This window comes from Eumetopias jubatus, unplaced genomic scaffold (assembly GCF_037043125.1).
Source record: "Eumetopias jubatus isolate StellerSeaLion01/CBP00866 unplaced genomic scaffold, mEumJub1_p1.0 scaffold_12, whole genome shotgun sequence".
NCBI classification, from domain to species: domain Eukaryota; kingdom Metazoa; phylum Chordata; class Mammalia; order Carnivora; family Otariidae; genus Eumetopias; species Eumetopias jubatus.
In genome coordinates this window covers 33,716,161-33,735,880 of record NW_028274818.1, presented here as the reverse complement: position 1 = coordinate 33,735,880, position 19,720 = coordinate 33,716,161, and the positions used below count along the sequence as shown (strand labels likewise).

The 19,720-nt window shown below is 39.4% G+C and overlaps 1 protein-coding gene and 1 pseudogene across 1 annotated transcript in view; one reads left to right on the top strand and one right to left on the bottom strand.

The window, feature by feature from the left end:
• The window catches only part of LOC148162788 (complement component receptor 1-like protein), a 75,091-nt gene that overhangs the window by 13,781 nt on the left and 41,590 nt on the right, over positions 1-19,720 (bottom strand). The window contains 1 exon segment of the mRNA XM_088016965.1: positions 18,668-18,753. Coding sequence (XP_087873091.1) covers positions 18,668-18,753 — 86 coding nt within the window.
• On the top strand, positions 2,746-3,614 carry LOC114221932 (peroxisome biogenesis factor 2-like; annotated as a pseudogene).

Below are 19,720 nucleotides of genomic sequence, written 5' to 3'. Positions count from 1 at the left end.
AGGATCTTGAGGAGCCAGCTCCCTCTTCAGGGCCAGAGACTTCCCTAACGGAGCAGGTAGAAAGCAGAAGTGGTGAGTGACCGACTGGACCCATTTTTCTCCAGCTGCGCAGATTTCTGAGAAGGGACCTCTGCGACTGGGGGAAAGAGGAAAGGGAGGGAGAGGCAAACAAGAATAACAAAGGGCATTGAAGGAACCTGTTCCCTGGCCATCAGCTTTGGGATTTCAGCAGGAGGTTTGCCTTCAGACCTCTGGGAGTACCCTGACTTGAGGATTCTGCCGCCCCTGTTGGGTTGTGGGCACCCACAAAGTAACAGGGACTAAACCTACACCTCCCCCAACTCTGCCTTCAGCTTTTTCTACACCAACTTTTTTAAAACTAGTGCTCCCCAGTGCAGCCCAGAGCCAATGCCGGTAAAGAGAGACCAAACACTTGAGCTATAAATCGCCACCTTCTGGAAATCGAAGGAATGGTTTCTAATTGCAATTATGTTGAACTGCAGTAAACAATTAAAGTTATGTGCAACTTCAAATGGGACGGCAGAGACACATTTTGTCAAACGCTGTGAAAAATCACAGGAACATTGTATGGCAAGTGATCGATTTCAAAGGCATGGAATGTTGCACTCTAAGTGATTAAGAATTCAAAACAACTGTTACAAAGAGATTCCGTGAGCTACAAGAAAACTCAGGAAGGCAATTCAGTGAACTCGGGAATAAAATTAATGAACAGAAAGAGTTCTTTACAAAGATGTGGTATATATATATATATACACATATAAATGTAAATATATATATGATAGATTATCAGCCATCAAAAAGAATGAAATGTTTCCATTTGCAACCATGTGGATGGAGCTAGACTGTATTATACTAAATGAAATAAGTCAATCAGAGAAAGACAAATACCATATGATTTCATTCGTATGTGGAATTTAAGAAACAAAACATGAACATATGGTATGGGAAACAAACAAAAAAGGAGATAGAGGGAGACAAACCATAAGACTTTTTTTTTTTAAAGATTTTATTTATTTATTTGAGAGAGAGAGCCTGAGCTGGGAAAGAGGGAGAGACAAACTCCCCACTGAGCAGGGAGCCCGATGTAGGGCTCAGTCCCAAGACCCAGGGATCATGACCTGAGCCAAAGACAGATGCTTAACCAACTGAACCACCCAGGTGTTACCCATAATAGACTCTTAAGGATAGAGAACAAACTGAGGGTTGATGGAGGGAGGTGGGTGAGGGATGGGATAGATAGGTGATGGGTATGAAGAAGGGCACTTGTTATGATGAGCGCAGGGTGTTATATATAAATGATGAATCACTGGATTCTACTCCTGAAACCAATATTGCACTGTATATTAACTAACTAGAGTTTAAATAAAACTTTGAAAAAAAGGAAGAGTTCTTTATCAAAGAGATTGAAATTAAAAAAAGAACCAGACAAAACTAAACCACCCTTTTATTTTATGAACAATAAAGTTTTCTATATCTCTAAAACAAACCAACAAACCAACAAACCAGACAGAAATTCTGGAGATGACGAATTCAATGAATCCAATGAAGAATAGGTTAGAGAGTTTAGGAAATAGGACAGATCAGATTAAGAATAGGTTAGTGACCTGGAGGATAGAAATTTAGAAATAACTCAGAAGAGGAGTGAGAACTAAGATTTTTAAAAAAGCGATGAAACCCTATGAGAGGTATTAGATATGAGAAAAACAAATATAAGGACAATGGGTCCACCAGAAGAAGAAGAGAGGGAGAAGGGAGCAAGAAGTATCTTTAGAAAAATAGTAGCTGAGAACTTCCCTAATATGGGGAAGGAATTAAACATATAAAGCCAAGAAGCTACTAGAACACCCTATTATCTCATTGCAAAAAGACCCTCCCCAAAATATCTTTTTAAAAAAAAGATTTTATTCATTTATTTGACAGAGACAGACACAGTGAGAGGGAACACAAGTGGGGAAGAGGGAGAAGCAGGCTTCCCGCCGAGCAGGGAGCCCAAGGCAGGACTCAATCCCAGGACCCTGGGATCATGACCTGAGCCAAAGGCAGATGCTTAACGACTGAGCCACCCAGGCGCCCAAACCTCCCCAAAATATCTTGTAATGAAACTGCCAAAAATCAATGATCAAGGGGAAGCGAGGAACAATATATTCAAAGTGGTGAAAGAAAAATTGCCCGCCAACAATACGTTATCTAGCAAGATTAGCCTTCAGATGTGAAAGAGAAATAAAAGCTTTCCCAGAAAAACAAAAACTGAGGGAGGGTCACCACCACCGCGAGACCTGCCTTACAAGAAGTGTTGAAAGGTCTTCAGCTGAAATGAAAAGACATCAGCGAGTGACATAACAGCAAGTGAAAATACACAGTACTCTAGCAAAGGTGAAGAATAAACCGAAAACCGTAACTCTCTATTGTTAACCACCTAATTATAATATTAAAGCTCACAGAAAAGAGCATTCAATAGAACTGTACCTACTATAATTTCACAATGACTTCACAGCATGAAAAGAAGTAAACTAACAACAAAAATATAAAAGAGGAGGAGTAGAAGGCTGGAAGCTTTATAGGTGAATGAAGATAAGGCGTTATCGGTTCTGAAGCCCGCCAGGTCCAGAAGCCTGGGTGATCCAGGTTCTGCTAGGAGAAGCCAAGCTTCCCAGAGAATGTTTCAGAAAAAGTGACGTGGAATGGGGGCATTTCGTAGACTCCTAAGAGACCTCCAGAGAAGACATGGCTTCCAGAGAAAACACAAAGAGGACAAACAGAGTGCTAAGAGTAAGTCAGCTGGATGCACTTGAACTTAAAAGGCTCTGGAGCAGCTGGTTTGGCCCCAGTTTACTCTCTGCTTTCATGGATTTAAGCCAGGTCCCTTCACCCACTTTGAACCAGAGGTGAAAGGGTTCTTGTGGCTTTTCTTGTTGCGATTGACCGTTTACTCTAAAGATGCCACCGTGGGACATTCCATTTTGCATGTTCAGTACAAAAAACGATGTTTCCCCGAAGCCCAGGTACCAGCCTCAGTGGCTACAACAGCATGGCCACCACTTGTTTCAAAACCGCCATTTGGCGTCATTTGGCAAAGCCAGGCAGCGCGTGAATATCATGGTTGAACTTTTGAAATTAGGTGGGCTGATTAATTTCCTGATTTTCCTTCAGAGGGGCAAGTTTGCAACTTTGCCAGAACGTTCCCTAGCCATTCGTTCTGTATGTCACAAGCCCCGAAACAAAATGTGAAGTTGGCTTTGAGTATCTGACCAGGGAATTTTTCTGGCATGGTTTTGCTGAGTTTCGGATTTTTCTCTTACCACGTATTAATATCCAGAAGTTGAAAGCTGAGTGATCTTCATGATGTCTTCCTCTTACTGGTGTTCCCAACAGTGACAAGACATTAGCCACCAGCGGCAAACAGTGTTCTCTGTGCCGAGAGCGGCCCCCGCATGCCTCAGACCGGAGGAGGTGAGCATATGTTCTGTTACTACTGTGTGAAGAGTAGTTTCTTATTTGACAGGTACTTTCCTTGTCCTAAGTGTGGCACACACATACACAATGTACAGCCACTGAAATCAGGAATCACGATGACAGCAGTGATTGCTCTTTAGAAACTAAGATTGTTTCCTCTAAGGAAAACTGTACTATGTTCAAAACTTAATATTAGTCATCCTAAGCATTCTGTTTTGGTGTCTTTTATGAGGGGATGTGCTTCTCAGCTACCGTCTTCTGTTCATTTCCAAGCATGATGAGATTCTAATCACTAGAAACCACATGATTCTGATTATATTAGGCAAACAATAATGTTTATTTTTCTTTAAATCATTGCATTCAATTCTTAATGTCAAGAATAATGGACAGTTTTTTGTCAGACTACTAAAAATGCTCTTTTATTTTGCTACTTCCTAGAAAGAGGTTAGAGTCTAAAATGATTTTGGAGGGCGCCTGGGTGGCTCAGTTGGTTAAGCGACTGCCTTCGGCTCAGGTCATGATCCTGGAGTCCTGGGATCGAGTCCCACATCGGGCTCCCTGCTCAGCAGGGAGTCTGCTTCTCCCTCTGACCCTCTTCCCTCTCGTGCTCTCTATCTCTCATTCTCTCTCTCTCAAATAAATAAATAAAATCTTTAAAAAAAATAAAATGATTTTGGAGACTCTGGGATGAGTGTGTATTTATTTTTAGAGATGGCATTATAACATCATAATCTGACAATGATAAGACCCTGGCGTTTTGAGCTTTTAAGATCTAGCGCCTCAGTTGTAGTTTTAAGGTTTTCTCTAAAACCTGTTTTTGAAGGGTTCAGTTGGCTTCATGCTCAGGCAAAATGATGGCCACCAGAGGCTCCAGACTGATGTTCTGCCAGCTTTCTGGTCCGCCTGGAGTGAGAGCTTCTTGTGTAATAGTTCCAGCTAAGTCCAGGACCCCACTGTCATTGGTCTGCCTGGGATTACACATTTGTGAAGCAGGACAGAAAAGGACTACTCTTAATTACTAGATGTGTACCACGTGGACCCACAGTAGGAGAACAGGCAGTTCCACCACACAGGAAACTCAGGTGCCATCATAAGAATAGTGGATGTTGGGCAGCTAAAAACAACAGATCCTTACTAGAGTCTACATTTGCCTTTTTTATATCAAAAGTCTGTATGCATTCTTTAATTCTACCAGTGATCTGGGTTGATCAGGACATAAGTAAGTGAATCATTGACTCAGACTGCAGATTTAAAAGGATTAAATAAATCAACATTTTGTTATACCAACAACACAAAAAGATAAGGCGTTAATCAGCATAAAAAGGACTATTTTCTCTATGAGACACTTTGTATAAGCCATGTGGTAACCGCAAAGCAAAAATCTAGAGTCATAAAACATAAAAAATGAGGTGGATGACCAAATCACCATAGGAAATCACCATTTTTGCAAAGATAGAAACAGAGGGAAAAAGAAACAAAGAAGGAACAAGACAACCCGAAGGCAAATGATACAATGGCAGTAATAAGTCCTTATGTAGCAATAGTTACTCTAAATACAAATGGGTGAATTCACCAATCACAAGGCCCAGAGTAGCTGAAGGCACAGATTCAGCTGAATTCAGAGTAGTTGAATTTGATAAGAAATAAGACCGAATTACATGCTGCCCACAGGAAATTCATTTCAGCTCTGAAGACACACATAGGCTCAAAGTGAAGGGATGGAGAAGGATATTCTATGCAAGTGGAAATCAAAAGAACATGGGAATACCCATACTTTATATAAGACAACACAGACTTCATGCCAAAAATGATAACAAGAGACAAAGAAGGCCATTATAAGGTGATAAAAGGGCCAATCTATGTAGAAGATATAATAATTTTAAGTATATACACACCCAACATCAAAGCACTAAATCTATTAGGCAAATACACAGGGATCTAAAGGGAGAAATAGACAACTATACAATAATAATAGGGGACTTCAGTTCCTCTATATGAACAATGGATAGATCAGACAGAAAATTAACAAGGAAACATTGGAATTGAACCATACTCTAGAACAAATGGACTTGACAGATAGATATAGAACATTCCATCCAACAGCAGCAGAATACACATTCTTCCTGAGTGCACACAAAACATTTTCCAGGATAGATCATATGATAGGGCACGAAACAAATTTCAGCAAATTTAAGATGACTGAAATCATACCAACTATTTTTTTTCTGACCACAATAGACGTATTTTTTTTTAGAAATCTACAACAAGAGGAAAACTGGAAAATCTATGTGGAAACTAAAAACTATGTGGAAACTAAACAACCCACTTCTGAACAACCAATGGCTCAAAGAAGAAATTAAAAAGGAAATTAAAAAATGATCACAAGACAAATAAAAATGGAAATACAACATACCAAATCTTATGGGATGCCACCAAAGCAGTTCTGAGAGGAAACTTTATAGTGATAAATGCATATAGTAAGAAACCGGAAAGATCTCAAATAAACAACCTTACTTTACACTTCAAGGAACCAGAGAAAGAAGAACAGATTAAGCCCAAAGTTATCAGAAGAAAGGAAACAATAAGATCAGAGTGGAAATAAATGAAATAGAGAACAGAAAAACAATAGACGATATCAACAAAACTAAAAGCTGGTTTTATGTAAAGATAAACAAAATTAACAAACTTTTAGCAGGACTAACTAAAAAGAGAGAGAGAGAGAAGACTCAAATAAATAAAATTAGAAATGAAAAAGGAGACATTACAACAGAAATACACAGGACCATAAGATATTATTATGAACAATTATATGCCACAAATTAAATAACCTAGAAGAAATGGATAAATTTCTAGAAACATAAAAACTACCAAGACCAACTCAGGAAGAAATAGAAAATCTAGGAGTGCCTAGGTGGCTCAGTTGGTTAAGTGTCTGCCTTCGGCTCAGGTCATGATCCCAGGGTCTGGGGATTGAGCCCCCTCAGTGGGCTTCCTGTTCAGTGGGGAGTCTGCTTCTCCCTCTCCCTCTGCCTGGTGCTCCTCCCTGCTTGTGTGCTCTCTCTCTCAAATAGATAAATCAAATCTTAAAAAAAAAAAGAAATAGAAAATCTGAAGGGACCAATAACTAGCAAAAAGATACTCAGTATACTACCAAAAACCTCTCAACATTGAAAACTCTTGGGCTGATAGCTTCACTGATGAATTCTACCAAACGTTCAAAGAAAAATTAATACCAACCCCTCTCAAACCTTTCCAAACAACTGTGGAGATGAGAATATGTCTAACCTCATTCTATGAGACCAGCATTAGATTACCCTGACACCAATGCCAGATCAGGACACCACAAGAAAAGTAAACTGTAGACCAACAACCTTGATGATATAGATGCAAAGTTCTCAACAAAATATTAGCAAGCCCAATTCAAACACATAAAGATGATTATACACTATGATCAAGGGGGATTTATCCCTGGGATGTAAGGATGCTTCAACAAACACAAGTCAATAAATATAACCATCACAGAATAAAACGAAAAATTTTAAGTCATATGATCATCTCAATAGAGGCAGAAAAGAGTATTTGACAAAATACAATATCCTTCATGATAAAAACCCTTGGCAGATTGGGTATAGAAGGAACATACCCTAATGTAATAAAGGTCATATGTGACAAACCCGTGACTAACATTATACCCAGTGGAGAAAAATGGGAAGTTTTTTCTCTAAGATCAGGAACAGGACAAGGGTGCCCACTCTTACCACCCTTACTCAGTGTGGTACTGGACATCTTAGCTAGAGCAATTAGGCAAAACAACAAAATAAAAGTCACACAGAGGGTAGGCAAGATGGCGGAGGAGTAGGAGACCTAGATTTCGTCTGGTCTCAGGAATTCAGCTGAATAGGGATCAAACCATTCTGAACACCTACGAACTCAACAGGAGACCGAAGAAGAGAGTAGCAACAACTCTCTGAACAGAGAAGCGACCACTTACTGGAAGGTAGGACGTACGGAGAAGTGAATCCCAGGTGATATTCGGGAGGATAGACGGCGGGGGAGGGGGCCTCCGTCGGCCGCTTCTGGCAAGTGCTAGAGCCGCAGAGCACAAAATCGGAACTTTTAGAAGTCGGCTCCGCTGAGGGACGTCGCTCCAGTGGCTAAGCGGGGCTGGAACCCTCATGGGACAGTGTGGTCTCAGGACCCTCGGGGTGACAGAAAGACCGGGGGTGCCTGAGTGCGGCAGAGCTCCCAGGTATCGGAGCGGGGAAGCCGGCTGCAGAGACGGAGCTGAGGCGCGGGCTCTCAGCTCGGGGTTGCCATAAACTGTGATCCGCGGCCCAGTCGGGCCACTGCTCCTCCAGCAGGGACCCAACAAGTGGCAGAGCTGGGGAGACTCCCCTTCCTCCCCCAGGAGGAGCGGCGCGGGAGCGCACTGCAGGGATCTGCTGGGTTTGGAGACTCCACACGGGGTCGGGTGCCAGAGATAGAAACGCTCGGTCACAGGCCGGGTGAGCACGGAGTGCGGCCGGAGACCAGGGAGACGGGAGTGACTGCTTTTCTCTGGGGGCGCACTGAGGAGCGGGGCCCCGAGTTCTCGGCTCCTCTGGGTGGAGATTGGGAGGCCACCATTTTCACCCTGGTCCTCCAAAGCTGTACCGAGAGCTTGCAGGGAACAAAAGCTCCTGAGAGCAAACCCGAGCAGCTTCCTTAGCCCAAACCGACAAAGGCGGGGCAATTCCGCCCCCGCAAAGACATTTGGAAACCACAGCAACAGGCCCCTCCCCCAGAAGATCAGCATGAACAGCCAGCAAGCCATGACCAAGTTTACCGATCAAGGAGAACGGGAGAACTCCAGCGCTAGGGGAATACTGCACATAGAATTCATGGCTTTTTTTTTACCATGATTCATTAGTTCATCAAAGTTAATTTTTGGGCACCTGGGTGGCTCAGTTGGTTAAGCGACTGCCTTCGGCTCAGGTCATGATCCTGGAGTCCCGGGATCGAGTTCCACATCGGGCTCTCTGCTCAGCAGGGAGTCTGCGTCTCCCTCTGACCCTCCCCCCCTCATGCTCTCTCTCTCATTCTCTCTCTCAAATAAATAAATAAATAAAATCTTAAAAAAAAGTTAATTTTTGTTAACTGTTTTTTTTTATTTTTCTTTTTCCCTTTTTCAACCAACATCTTATTAATCCCTTTAAAAAAAAAACATTTTTTATTTTTCATTTTTAGAGTCATATTTTATCCCTTCATAGTAGTTACCCTTATTTTTGGCATATATATATGTTGTTCTCTCTTTAAAATTTTGAGATACAGTTTCTTCTAACAGATCAAAATATACCCTAAATCACTAGTGTATGGCTTTTTTCTAGTCTCCTGCCTGATCACATTCTCTCCCTTTTTCCTTTTTTTTTCTTAAATCTTTCTTTTTTCAAACAACTTCTTATCTTATCAAGTCCTTTTATAAAATCTTTTATAATTTTCGTCTTTACAGTCATCTTCCATCCCTTCATTGTATCAACCCTTATTTTGTACATATATGTCTTTCTTCCTTTAAAATTTTAGGAGGCACTTTTTTCTAACAGACCAAAATACGCCCAAAATCTAGTGTGTGGCACTGATCTATGCACTAGCCTGATCATATTTGAACATATTCTGCTTTTTTTGTATTGTTCTGTTTTTGTTTTTATCTTTTTTTCTTTTTTTTTTCTCTTTCTTTTTTCTTTCTTTCCCTTTCTTTTCCCCTGGTTTCAGGTCTTTTCTGATTTGTATACAGTATATTTGCTGGGGACGTTGTAAACCTGTTAGCATTTGGTTCTCTCATTCATCTATTCTCCTCTGGACAAAATGACAAGATGAAAAAAATCACCTCAGCAAAAAGAACAAGAGGTAGTACTGTCAGCCAGGGACCTACTCAATACGGACATTAGTACGATGTTGGACCTAGAGTTCAGAATCATGACTTTAAAGATACTAGCTGGGCTTGAAAAAAGCGTGGAAGTTATTAGAGAAACCCTTTCTGGAGAAATAAAAGAACTAAAATCTAACCAAGTCGAAATCAAAAAGGCTATTGATGAGGTGCAATCAAAAATGGGGGCACTAAATGCTAGGATAAATGAGGCAGAAGAGAGAATCAGTGATATAGAAGACCAAATGATGGAAAATAAAGAGGCTGAGAAAAAGAGAGAGAAACAACTACAGGATCACGAGGGCAGAATTCGAGAGATAAGTGATACGATAAGATGAAACAACATTAGAATAATAGGGATCCCAGAAGAAGAAGAGAGAGAGAGAGGGGCAGAAGGTATATTGGAGCAAATAATAGCAGAGAACTTCCCTAATGTGAGGAAGGAAACAGGCATCAAAATCCAGGAGGCACAGAGAACCCCTCTCAAAATCAATAATAATAGGTCAACACCCCGACATCTAATAGTAAAACTTACGAGTCTCAGAGACAAAGAGAAAATCCTGAAAGCAGCTCGGGAGAAGAGATATGTAACCTACAATGGTAGAAACATTAGATTGGCAATAGACCTATCCACAGAGACCTGGCAGGCCAGAAAGGACTGGCAAGATATCTTCAGAGCACTGAACGAGAAAAATATGCAGCCAAGAATACTATATCCAGCTAGGCTGTCATTGAAAATAGAAGGAGAGATAAAAAGCTTCCAGAACAAACAAAAACTAAAGGAATTTGCAAACACGAAACCAGCCCTCCAAGAAATATTGAAAGGGGTCCTCTAAGCAAAGAGAGAGCCTAAAAGCAGCAAAGATCAGAAAGGAACACAGACAACATACAGTTAACAGTCACCTTACAGGCAATACAATGGCACTAAATTCATACCTTTCAATAGTTACTCTGAATGTAAATGGGCTCAATGCCCCAATCAAAAGACACAGGCTATCAGACTGGATTAAAAAACAAGACCCATCAATATGCTGTCTGCAAGAGACTCATTTTAGACCCAAAGACACCCCCAGATCGAAAGTGAGGGGGTGGAAAACCATTTACCATGCTAATGGACACCACAAGAAAGCTGGGGTGGCCATCCTTATATCAGACAAACTAGATTTTAAAACAAAGACTGTAATAAGAGATGAGGAAGGACACTATATCCTACTTAAAGGGTCTATCCAACAAGAAGATCTAACAATTGTAAATATTTATGCCCCGAACATGGGAGCAGCCAATTATATAAGGCAATTAATAACAAAAGCAAAGAAACACATTGACAACAGTACAATAATAGTGGAGGACTTTAACACCCCCCTGACTGAAATGGACAGATCATCTAAGCAAAAGGTCAACAAGGAAATAAAGACTTTAAATGACACACTGGACCAAATGGACTTCACAGACATATTCAGAACATTCCATCCCAAAGCAACGGAACACACATTCTTCTCTAGTGCCCATGGAACATTCTCCAGAATTGATCACATCCTAGGTCACAAATCAGGTCTCAATCGGTACCAAAAGATTGGGATCATTCCCTGCATATTTTCAGACCACAATGCTTTGAAACTAGAACTCAATCACAAGAGGAAAGTCAGAAAGATCTCAAATACATGGAGGCTAAAGAGCATCCTACTAAAGAATGAATGGGTCAACCAGGAAATTAAAGAAGAATTAAAAAAATTCATGGAAACCAATGAAAATGAAAACACAACTGTTCAAAATCTTTGGGATACAGCAAAGGCAGTCCTGAGAGGAAAGTATATAGCAATACAAGCCTTTCTCAAGAAACAAGAAAGGTCTCAAATACACAACCTAACCCTACACCTAAAGGAGTTGGAGAAAGAACAGCAAATAAAGCCTAAACCCAGCAGGAGAAGATAAATAATAAAGATCAGAGCAGAAATCAATGAACTAGAAACCAAAAGAACAGTAGAACAGATCCACGAAACTAGGAGCTGGTTCTTTGAAAGAATTAACAAGATTGATAAACCCCTGGCCAGACTGATCAAAAAGAAAAGAGAAATGACCCAAATCAACAAAATCATGAATGAAAGGGGAGAGATCACAACCAACACCAAAGAAATAAAAACAATCATAAGAACATATTATGAGCAACTCTATGCCAGCAAATTAGATAACCTAGAAGAAATGGGTGCATTCCTAGAGATGTATTAACTACCAAAATTGAACCAGGAAGAAATAGAAAACCTGAACAGACCTATAACTACTAAGGAAATTGAAGGAGTCATCAAAAATCTCCCAAGAAACAAAAGTCCAGGACCAGATGGCTTCCCAGGGGAATTCTATCAGACATTTAAAGAAGAATTAATACCTATTCTCCTGAAACTGTTCCAAAAAATAGAAATGGAAGGAAAACTTCCGAACTCATTTTATGAGGCCAGCATTACTTTGATCCCAAAACCAGACAAAGACCCCATCAAAAAGGAGAATTACAGACTAATATCCTTGATGAACATGGATGCAAAAATTCTCACCAAAATACTAGCCAATAGGATCCAACAGTACATTAAAAGGATTATTCACCACGACCAAGTGGGATTTATCCCTGGGCTGTAAGGCTGGTTCAACATCCGCAAATCAATCAACGTGATACAATACATGAACAAAAGAAAGAACAAGAATCACATGATCCTCTCAATAGATGCAGAAAAAGCATTTGACAAAGTACAGCATCCTTTCTTGATCAAAACTCTTCAGAGTATAGGGTTAGAGGGTACATACCTCAATATCATAAAAGCCATCTATGAAAAACCTACAGCGAATATCATTCTCAATGGGGAAAAGCTGAGAGCTTTTCCCCTAAGGTCAGGAACGCGGCAGGGATGTCCACTCTCACCACTGCTATTCAACATAGTATTAGAAGTCCTAGCCACAGCAATCAGACAACAAAAAGAAATCAAAGGCATCCAAATCGGCAAAGAGGAAGTCAAACTCTCACTCTTTGCAGATGATATGATACTGTATGTGGAAAACCCAAAAGACTCCACCCCAAAACTGCTAGAACACATACAGGAATTCAGTCAAGTAGCAGGATATAAAATCAATGCATAGAAATCAGTGGCATTCCTATACACCAACAACAAGACAGAAGAGAGAAAAATCAAGGAGTCGATCCCATTTACAATTGCACCCAAAACCATAAGATACCTAGGAATAAATTTAACCAAAGAGGCAAAGGATCTGTACTCAGAAAACTATAAAATACTCATGAAAGAAATTGAAGAAGACACAAAGAAATGGAAAAACATGCCATGCTCATGGACTGGGAGAACCAACATTGTGAAGATGTCAATGCTACCTAGAGCAATCTACACATTCAATGCAATCCCCATCAAAATACCATCCACTTTTTTCAAAGAAATGGAACAAATAATCCTAAAATTTGTATGGAACCAGAAGAGACCCCGAATAGCCAGAGGAATATTGAAAAAGAAAAGCAAAGCTGGCGGCATCACAATTCCGGACTTCCAGCTCTATTACAAAGCTGTCATCATCAAGACAGTATGGTACTGGCACAAAAACAGACACATCGATCAATGGAACAGAATCGAGAGCCCAGAAATGGACCCTCAACTCTATGGTCAACTTATCTTTGACAAAGCAGGAAAGAATGTCCAATGGAAAAAAGACAGTCTCTTCAACAAATGGTGTTGGGAAAATTGGACAGCCACATGCAGAAGAATGAAACTGGACCATTTCCTTACACCACACACAAAAATAGACTCCAAATGGTTGAAAGACCTAAACGTGAGACAGGAGTCCATCAAAATCCTATAGGAGAACACAGGTAGCAACCTCTTCGACCTCAGCCGCAGCAACTTCTTCCTAGAAACATCGCCAAAGGCACGGGAAGCCAGGGCAAAAATGAACTATTGGGATTTCATCAAGATAAAAAGCTTTTGCACAGCAAAAGAAACAGTCCACAAAACCAAAAGACAACCGACAGAATGGGAGAAAATATTTGCAAATGACATCTCAGATAAAGGGCTAGTATCCAAAATCTATAAAGAACTTATCAAACTCAACACCCAAAGAACAACTAATCCAATCAAGAAATGGGCAGAAGACATGAACAGACATTTTTCCAAAGAAGACATCCAAATGGCCAACAGGCACATGAAAAAGTGCTCAACATCGCTCGGCATCAGGGAAATCCAAATCAAAACCTCCATGAGATACCACCTCACACCCGTCAGAATGGCTAAAATTAACAAGTCAGGGAACGACAGATGTTGGTGGGGATGTGGAGAAAGGGGAACCCTCCTACACTGTTGGTGGGAATGCAAGCTGGTGCAACCACTCTGGTAAACAGTATGGAGGTTACTCAAACAGTTGAAATTAGAGCTACCATTCGATCCAGCAATTGCACTACTGGGTATTTATCACAAAGATACAAATGTAGGGACCCGAAGGTGTACGTGCACCCCAATGTTTATAGCAGCAATGTCCACAATAGCCAAACTGTGGAAAGAGCCAAGATGTCCATCGACAGATGAATGGCTAAAGAAGAGTGGTATATATACACAATGAAATATTATGCAGCCATCAAAAGGAATGAGATCTTGCCATTTGCAACGACGTGGATGGAACTGGAGGGTCTTATGCTTAGTGAAATAAGTCAATCAGAGAAAGACATGTATTATATGACCTCACTGATATGAGGAATTCTTAATCTCAGGAAACAAACAGTGTTACTGGAGTAGTTGGGGGTGGGAGGGATGGGGTGGCTGGGTGATAGACATTGGGGAGGGTATGTGCTACGGTGAGCACTGTGAATTGTGCAAGACTGTTGAATCACAGATCTGTACTTCTGAAACAAATAACATATTTTAAGAAAAAAGAAAAAGAAGAAGATAACAGGAGAGGAAGAATGAAGGGGAGTAAGTCAGAGGGGGAGATGAACCATGAGAGATGATGGACTCTGAAAAACAAACTGAGGGTTCTAGAGGAGGGAACGTAGGGGGATGGGTTAGCCTGGTGATGGGTATTAAAGAGGGCACATTCTGCATGGAGCACTGGGTGTTATGAACAAACAATGAATCATGGAACACTACATCAAAAACTAATGATGTAATATATGGTGATTAACATAACAATAAAAAATTAAAAAAAAGATATAAATCAGAACTGGAATACTTAAATATGGTAAAATGAAGATGTGTAAAAACGTGAAAGCACTCTAACCCTATTTTCATCCTGTCACATATTAATGTAGAAAATATTCAAGATCTATGCGATTTAAGTGATATATGCCTGATGTGAGTATATGTAAAGGAGAAGGTTGCATGTAGAATAAACTATCCAAAGTTCAAAAAAAAAAAAAAATTCACACAAACTGGGAGGGAACAAGTAAAACTGTCACTATCTGCAGATGATATGATTCTGTAGAGTGAAAATCCAAAAAACTCAGACAAAAAACACTTAGAACTAATCAGTGATTTCAGTAAAGTTGCAGGATATGAAATCAAGATACAGTAATCATTTGCTTTTCTATACACTAAGAATGAAACATCTGGAAAAGAAATCAAGAAACTTTCCCATTAACAATAACATCAAAAAGAATAAAATACTTAGGAATAAGTTTAACCAAGTAAGTGAAAAATCTGTATAATGAGAACTACAAGACCTGGCTGAAAGAAATCAGACAAGACACAAACAAATGGAAAGACAACCTATGTTCATAGATTGGAAAAATAAATATTGTGAAAACATCCATACTACGCAAACCCATCTATAGATTCAACACAATCCACATCAAAATACCAATGGCATTCTTCATAGAAATAGAAAAAAAAAATCCTAAAATTTGTCTGGAACCACCACGTAAACACAAATCAACACACAAAGACCCAGATTGGCCAAAGCAATTTTGATTAATAAGAACAAAGCTGCAGGTATCACATTCTGATTTCAAACTACACTACAAGGCTACAGTAATAAAAACAGTATGGTGCTGGCACAAAATCAGATACATGGGCCAATAGAACAGAATAGAGAGCTCAGAATGAAGTTTCTAGTTATACAGCCAATTTATAGTTGACAAGAGAGCCAAGAGCAGCACTCAAAAAAAATTCACTCAAAATGGATCAAAGGCTTAAATGTAAGACCTGATGCTATAAGACTCCCAGAAGAAAGTGAAGAGAAGAGTATCCTTGACATTGGTCTTGGCAATGACTTTTTGGATATGACACTAAAAGCACAAATGAGCAAAATCAACAAATGGGACTACAAGAAACCTGAAAACTTTTGCACAGCATAAGAGACAATTAACAAAATGAAGAGGCAACCTACAGGACGGAAGAGCATTTTGCAAGCAATATATCAGATAAGGGGTTAATTTCCAAAATATACAAAGGACTCATACAACTCAATAACAAAACCCAAACAATCTGATTTAAGAAGGGCAAGGGTACACTTATCTTGCTGAGCACTGAGTAAGGCATAGAATTGTTGAATCATTATATTGTACACCTGAAACTGATATAATACTGCATGTTAATTATACTTCAGTAAAAAAATGGGCAAAAAACCCTAAATACATCTTTTTCTTAAGAAGACAGAAATGGCCAACGGGTACATGAAAAGATGCTCAACATCACCAATCATCAGGGAAATGTAAATCTACACCACAATGAGGTGTCACTCCATGCCCAGTGGAATGGCCATCAGCAAGAAGACAAATTTTAACAAGTGCTGATGAGGGTGTGGAAAAGATAACTCCTGTATACAATTGAGGCAGCTACAATGGAAAACAGTATTGAGGGTCCTAAAAAATTTAAAAATAGGACTCCCATATGATCCAGTTACCCATATGATTCCACTTCTGGGTATTTATCCAAAGAAAAGTAAAACACTAACTCAAAAACATATGGGGCGCCTGGGGTGGCTCAGTCGGTTAAGCCTTGCCCTTGGCTCAGGTCATGATCCTGGGGTCCTGGGATCAAGCCCAGCATCAGGCCCCCAGCTTAGTGGGGAGTCTGCTTCTCCCTCTCCCTCTGCCCCCCCTTCTCATGCACTTGCTTGTGCTCCCTCTCTCTCTCAAATGAATAAACAAAGCCCAAAAAACACATATGCAGCCCATCTCATTGCAGCATTATTTACAACAGCCAAGCTTTGTAAACAACTGTGTCCAACAAAAGATGAATGGATAAAGAAGATGTGGTGCCTACATACAATGGAATATTATTTGGCCATGAGAGAGGAGGACATCCTACCATTTGCTGCAACATGGAGAGACTTCGAGTACGTTATGCCAAGTGACATAAGTCAGAGAGAGAAAGACAAGTATTATACAGTACCACTTACATGTGGAATGTAAAAAAAGCCAAACTTGTAAAAATAGAGAATAAAATGGTGATTACCAGGGGTCAGGGTGTGGCGGGACAGGACGGATGTTGTTTAATAGTACAAACTTCCAATGAGTAGTAAAGAAACACTTAGGGATATAATGCACAGCACATTGCATAGACAATATTGTATGATGATCATCAAATGTGCTAGGAGATGAGAACTTAGTTATTCTAACTACTAAAAAGAAAGGATAATTATGTTAAAGTGATAGAAGTGTTAATTATCACTACAATGGCATCATATTACAATTTATGATAGTAACAAATTAACATGCTGTACGCTTTAAATTTACACAATGCTGTATGTCAAATATATTTCAAAAAAAAGGGAGAAAAGAAATATACAAGATAAGGCACGAGAAATGAAATATTCACAGATTCAGAGGTAAATGGCAAATGATTACTATGTTCTATCATCACATAATAATTTTTAAATACTCATGTAAGTGCCTACATACATGTTTGCATACACGTATATGGATAACCAATACTGACTCAGTTAAAGGTTTATTGACCTATAAATAGAGATGTGGAAACATTTTTCATGAAAGACATCCCCCTGGAAAATTGATATGGTAATTGATGGTATCTTCCTATTTTGAATTTTTTTCAGAGAATTTTACATTTTTGGCAGGTAAAGGAGACACCTTGTATATGGCTCCTCATCCATTTCTTTGAATCTTGAAAAGCCAATGTTATTTTCTTTTTATGAATACTTGTGAATATAATGAACACATTTCTTAGGGAAAATTTATAAAATATGGACAAGCAAAAAGAAGAAAATGACGATGGTCCAAAAAGAACGATTTTTAGCAACTTAATGTATATTGTTTCAGATATGTATGTATTCATATGCTCCTGTGGCTATGAATATATTTTCTACAAGATCATATTTGGTGGCTGAATAATATTCAGGCATGTAGATAACATAAATACACTATCTGTTTCCACAAGGGTGAGGCATCTCAATCGCCAATTTCTCATGGCATACTTTTGCCTTTCTTTCTTCAAAACTTATCAAACTTCTTCCATTAGCTGTTTTCCAATCATGCTGAGCATTTAGATTTTTAACATTTTCTGCTGTCCTAAATATTGTTGCACTGAGTGCCTGTGGACCAAAATCATGGGAAAATTCCATGATTATTTCCTTGGGATAAATTCTGGGAAATAGAATTACTAGGTGAAAGGGCATTTACATTAAGGCTTTTGTATATATTGCTCATAAGCCTTCCAGATGTTTATGCCCACTTTCACTTGTCATCAGTTCTGTGTGTGATCCTGATTTCTTCCAGCCTTAATATTTTACCAATTTGCAATCTGTCACCCATCCATGCTCCTCAGAGTTTTGGAAGTTCACCTTACAACATCTCACTGAAAAGATGCAGGGTCAACTAATAAAGAACAAATACAACCAGGGCATGAACCTGGAAGAATTTGAAGAAAGGATAAAGTGCAAGATGACCCGTGGCTTAGGGCAATCATTAAGATTTATGAGATCTTATTTCATTTTTCAGAGTAAAAATAATAAGGAAGGCAGTAATCTACTTCTTGGGCTTATAATGTGCTATTAAGAGGTGGTAGAGACAAATTTTATTTTTTTCACTGTCTTTTAAATTTAGTCATGAGGAAAATTTTTACCCTGGAAAGTGTTTACTATCAAATTAGGAAAGGAAGGCAATTTTACGTGAGTTCCAGAAAATAACCTCCTAAAATAAAGAAACACCTGGAGGACTATGCAGCACATGACTCCAAGTTTTGAATATCTGAGAGACTACTCTCTGCAAGGTGGACTGGATTTCCTCTTTGTAACACAGGACAGATTTGGATGGAACAGAGGGAACTGAGGGAAAAAAAAACCACTTCAACTCACCCTCACACATAGGTGCTTCCTTATCCCAAGTGACCGTACTGCCCAAGAGGAGACAAGCTGCGGAAGGAGAGCCAATGAGTCGATACCTAGAAGCAAAGAATGGAAAATTATACTCTACACTTATTTTCTACTTAAGTTACCATGAGAAAAGAATTGCAGGTAGATGTTACAAATTACAGGCAGATTAAAACATAGGAGACGCCAAGGAAGAAACTTCATCTCCATCTGCAAATTGGTCCTTTACTTCTAAGGACGTTTACATTCTCACCGCTTTCATCCATGTTTATTGCTAGTCCCTCACCACTGAATGCAATAATGCCCTTCTTCATGGGACATTTTGTACTTGTCTTTATGGAACCTCAAGAGCTATTCTCTCTATGTAGTACTTCCATCTGGGAAATGATAAGCTCCTGGATTAACAGGGAAGATGTCTTATTGACATATTTATATTCTCTAGAACCTTGCCTAGAGACTTTCAACCACGTGGTACTCAAAAAATAGCTGTTGAGTGAAGGATAGGATGCTGGCTTTGCTAAAATGACTCATATGTAAAAGGAGGGAGTACTTACCTATTGTGCCATAAAATCATTCAAAGTAGGTCACAAAGATTGGAACATTTCATCATCACTTATTTTTTTATTTATTAGGTATCTATATTGTTATTGTAAGAAATGTCACAAAGGATATTCAACTAAGCTATTCACACATTCCACGTAGAGTAGGGTTAAACTTGACTAAGTAAAAAGGTAAGGGGTATAATGTAATGTAATATAATAGTGAGTAGTTACTGGAACAGCTAAGAGCTTTGCTTTTTGATTACCCAAGACATGTGATCAGGGCAGTAACCACTTGTAGCAGAGTCTACTGGTATCTCTAGTATCTACTTTCCTCTTTGGCATTAGTGATGGAACCCTGTATTTTTAACTGGGCCATTGGCCACATTCATAAAGGTTCCCTACAGTTGTGTATAGCCATGTGACCAAGTTCTGGCTGCAGGGATGCACCTAGAGTGTCTTGTGAAACTTCTGGAAAGTGTCTTTAAAGGGATGGGTA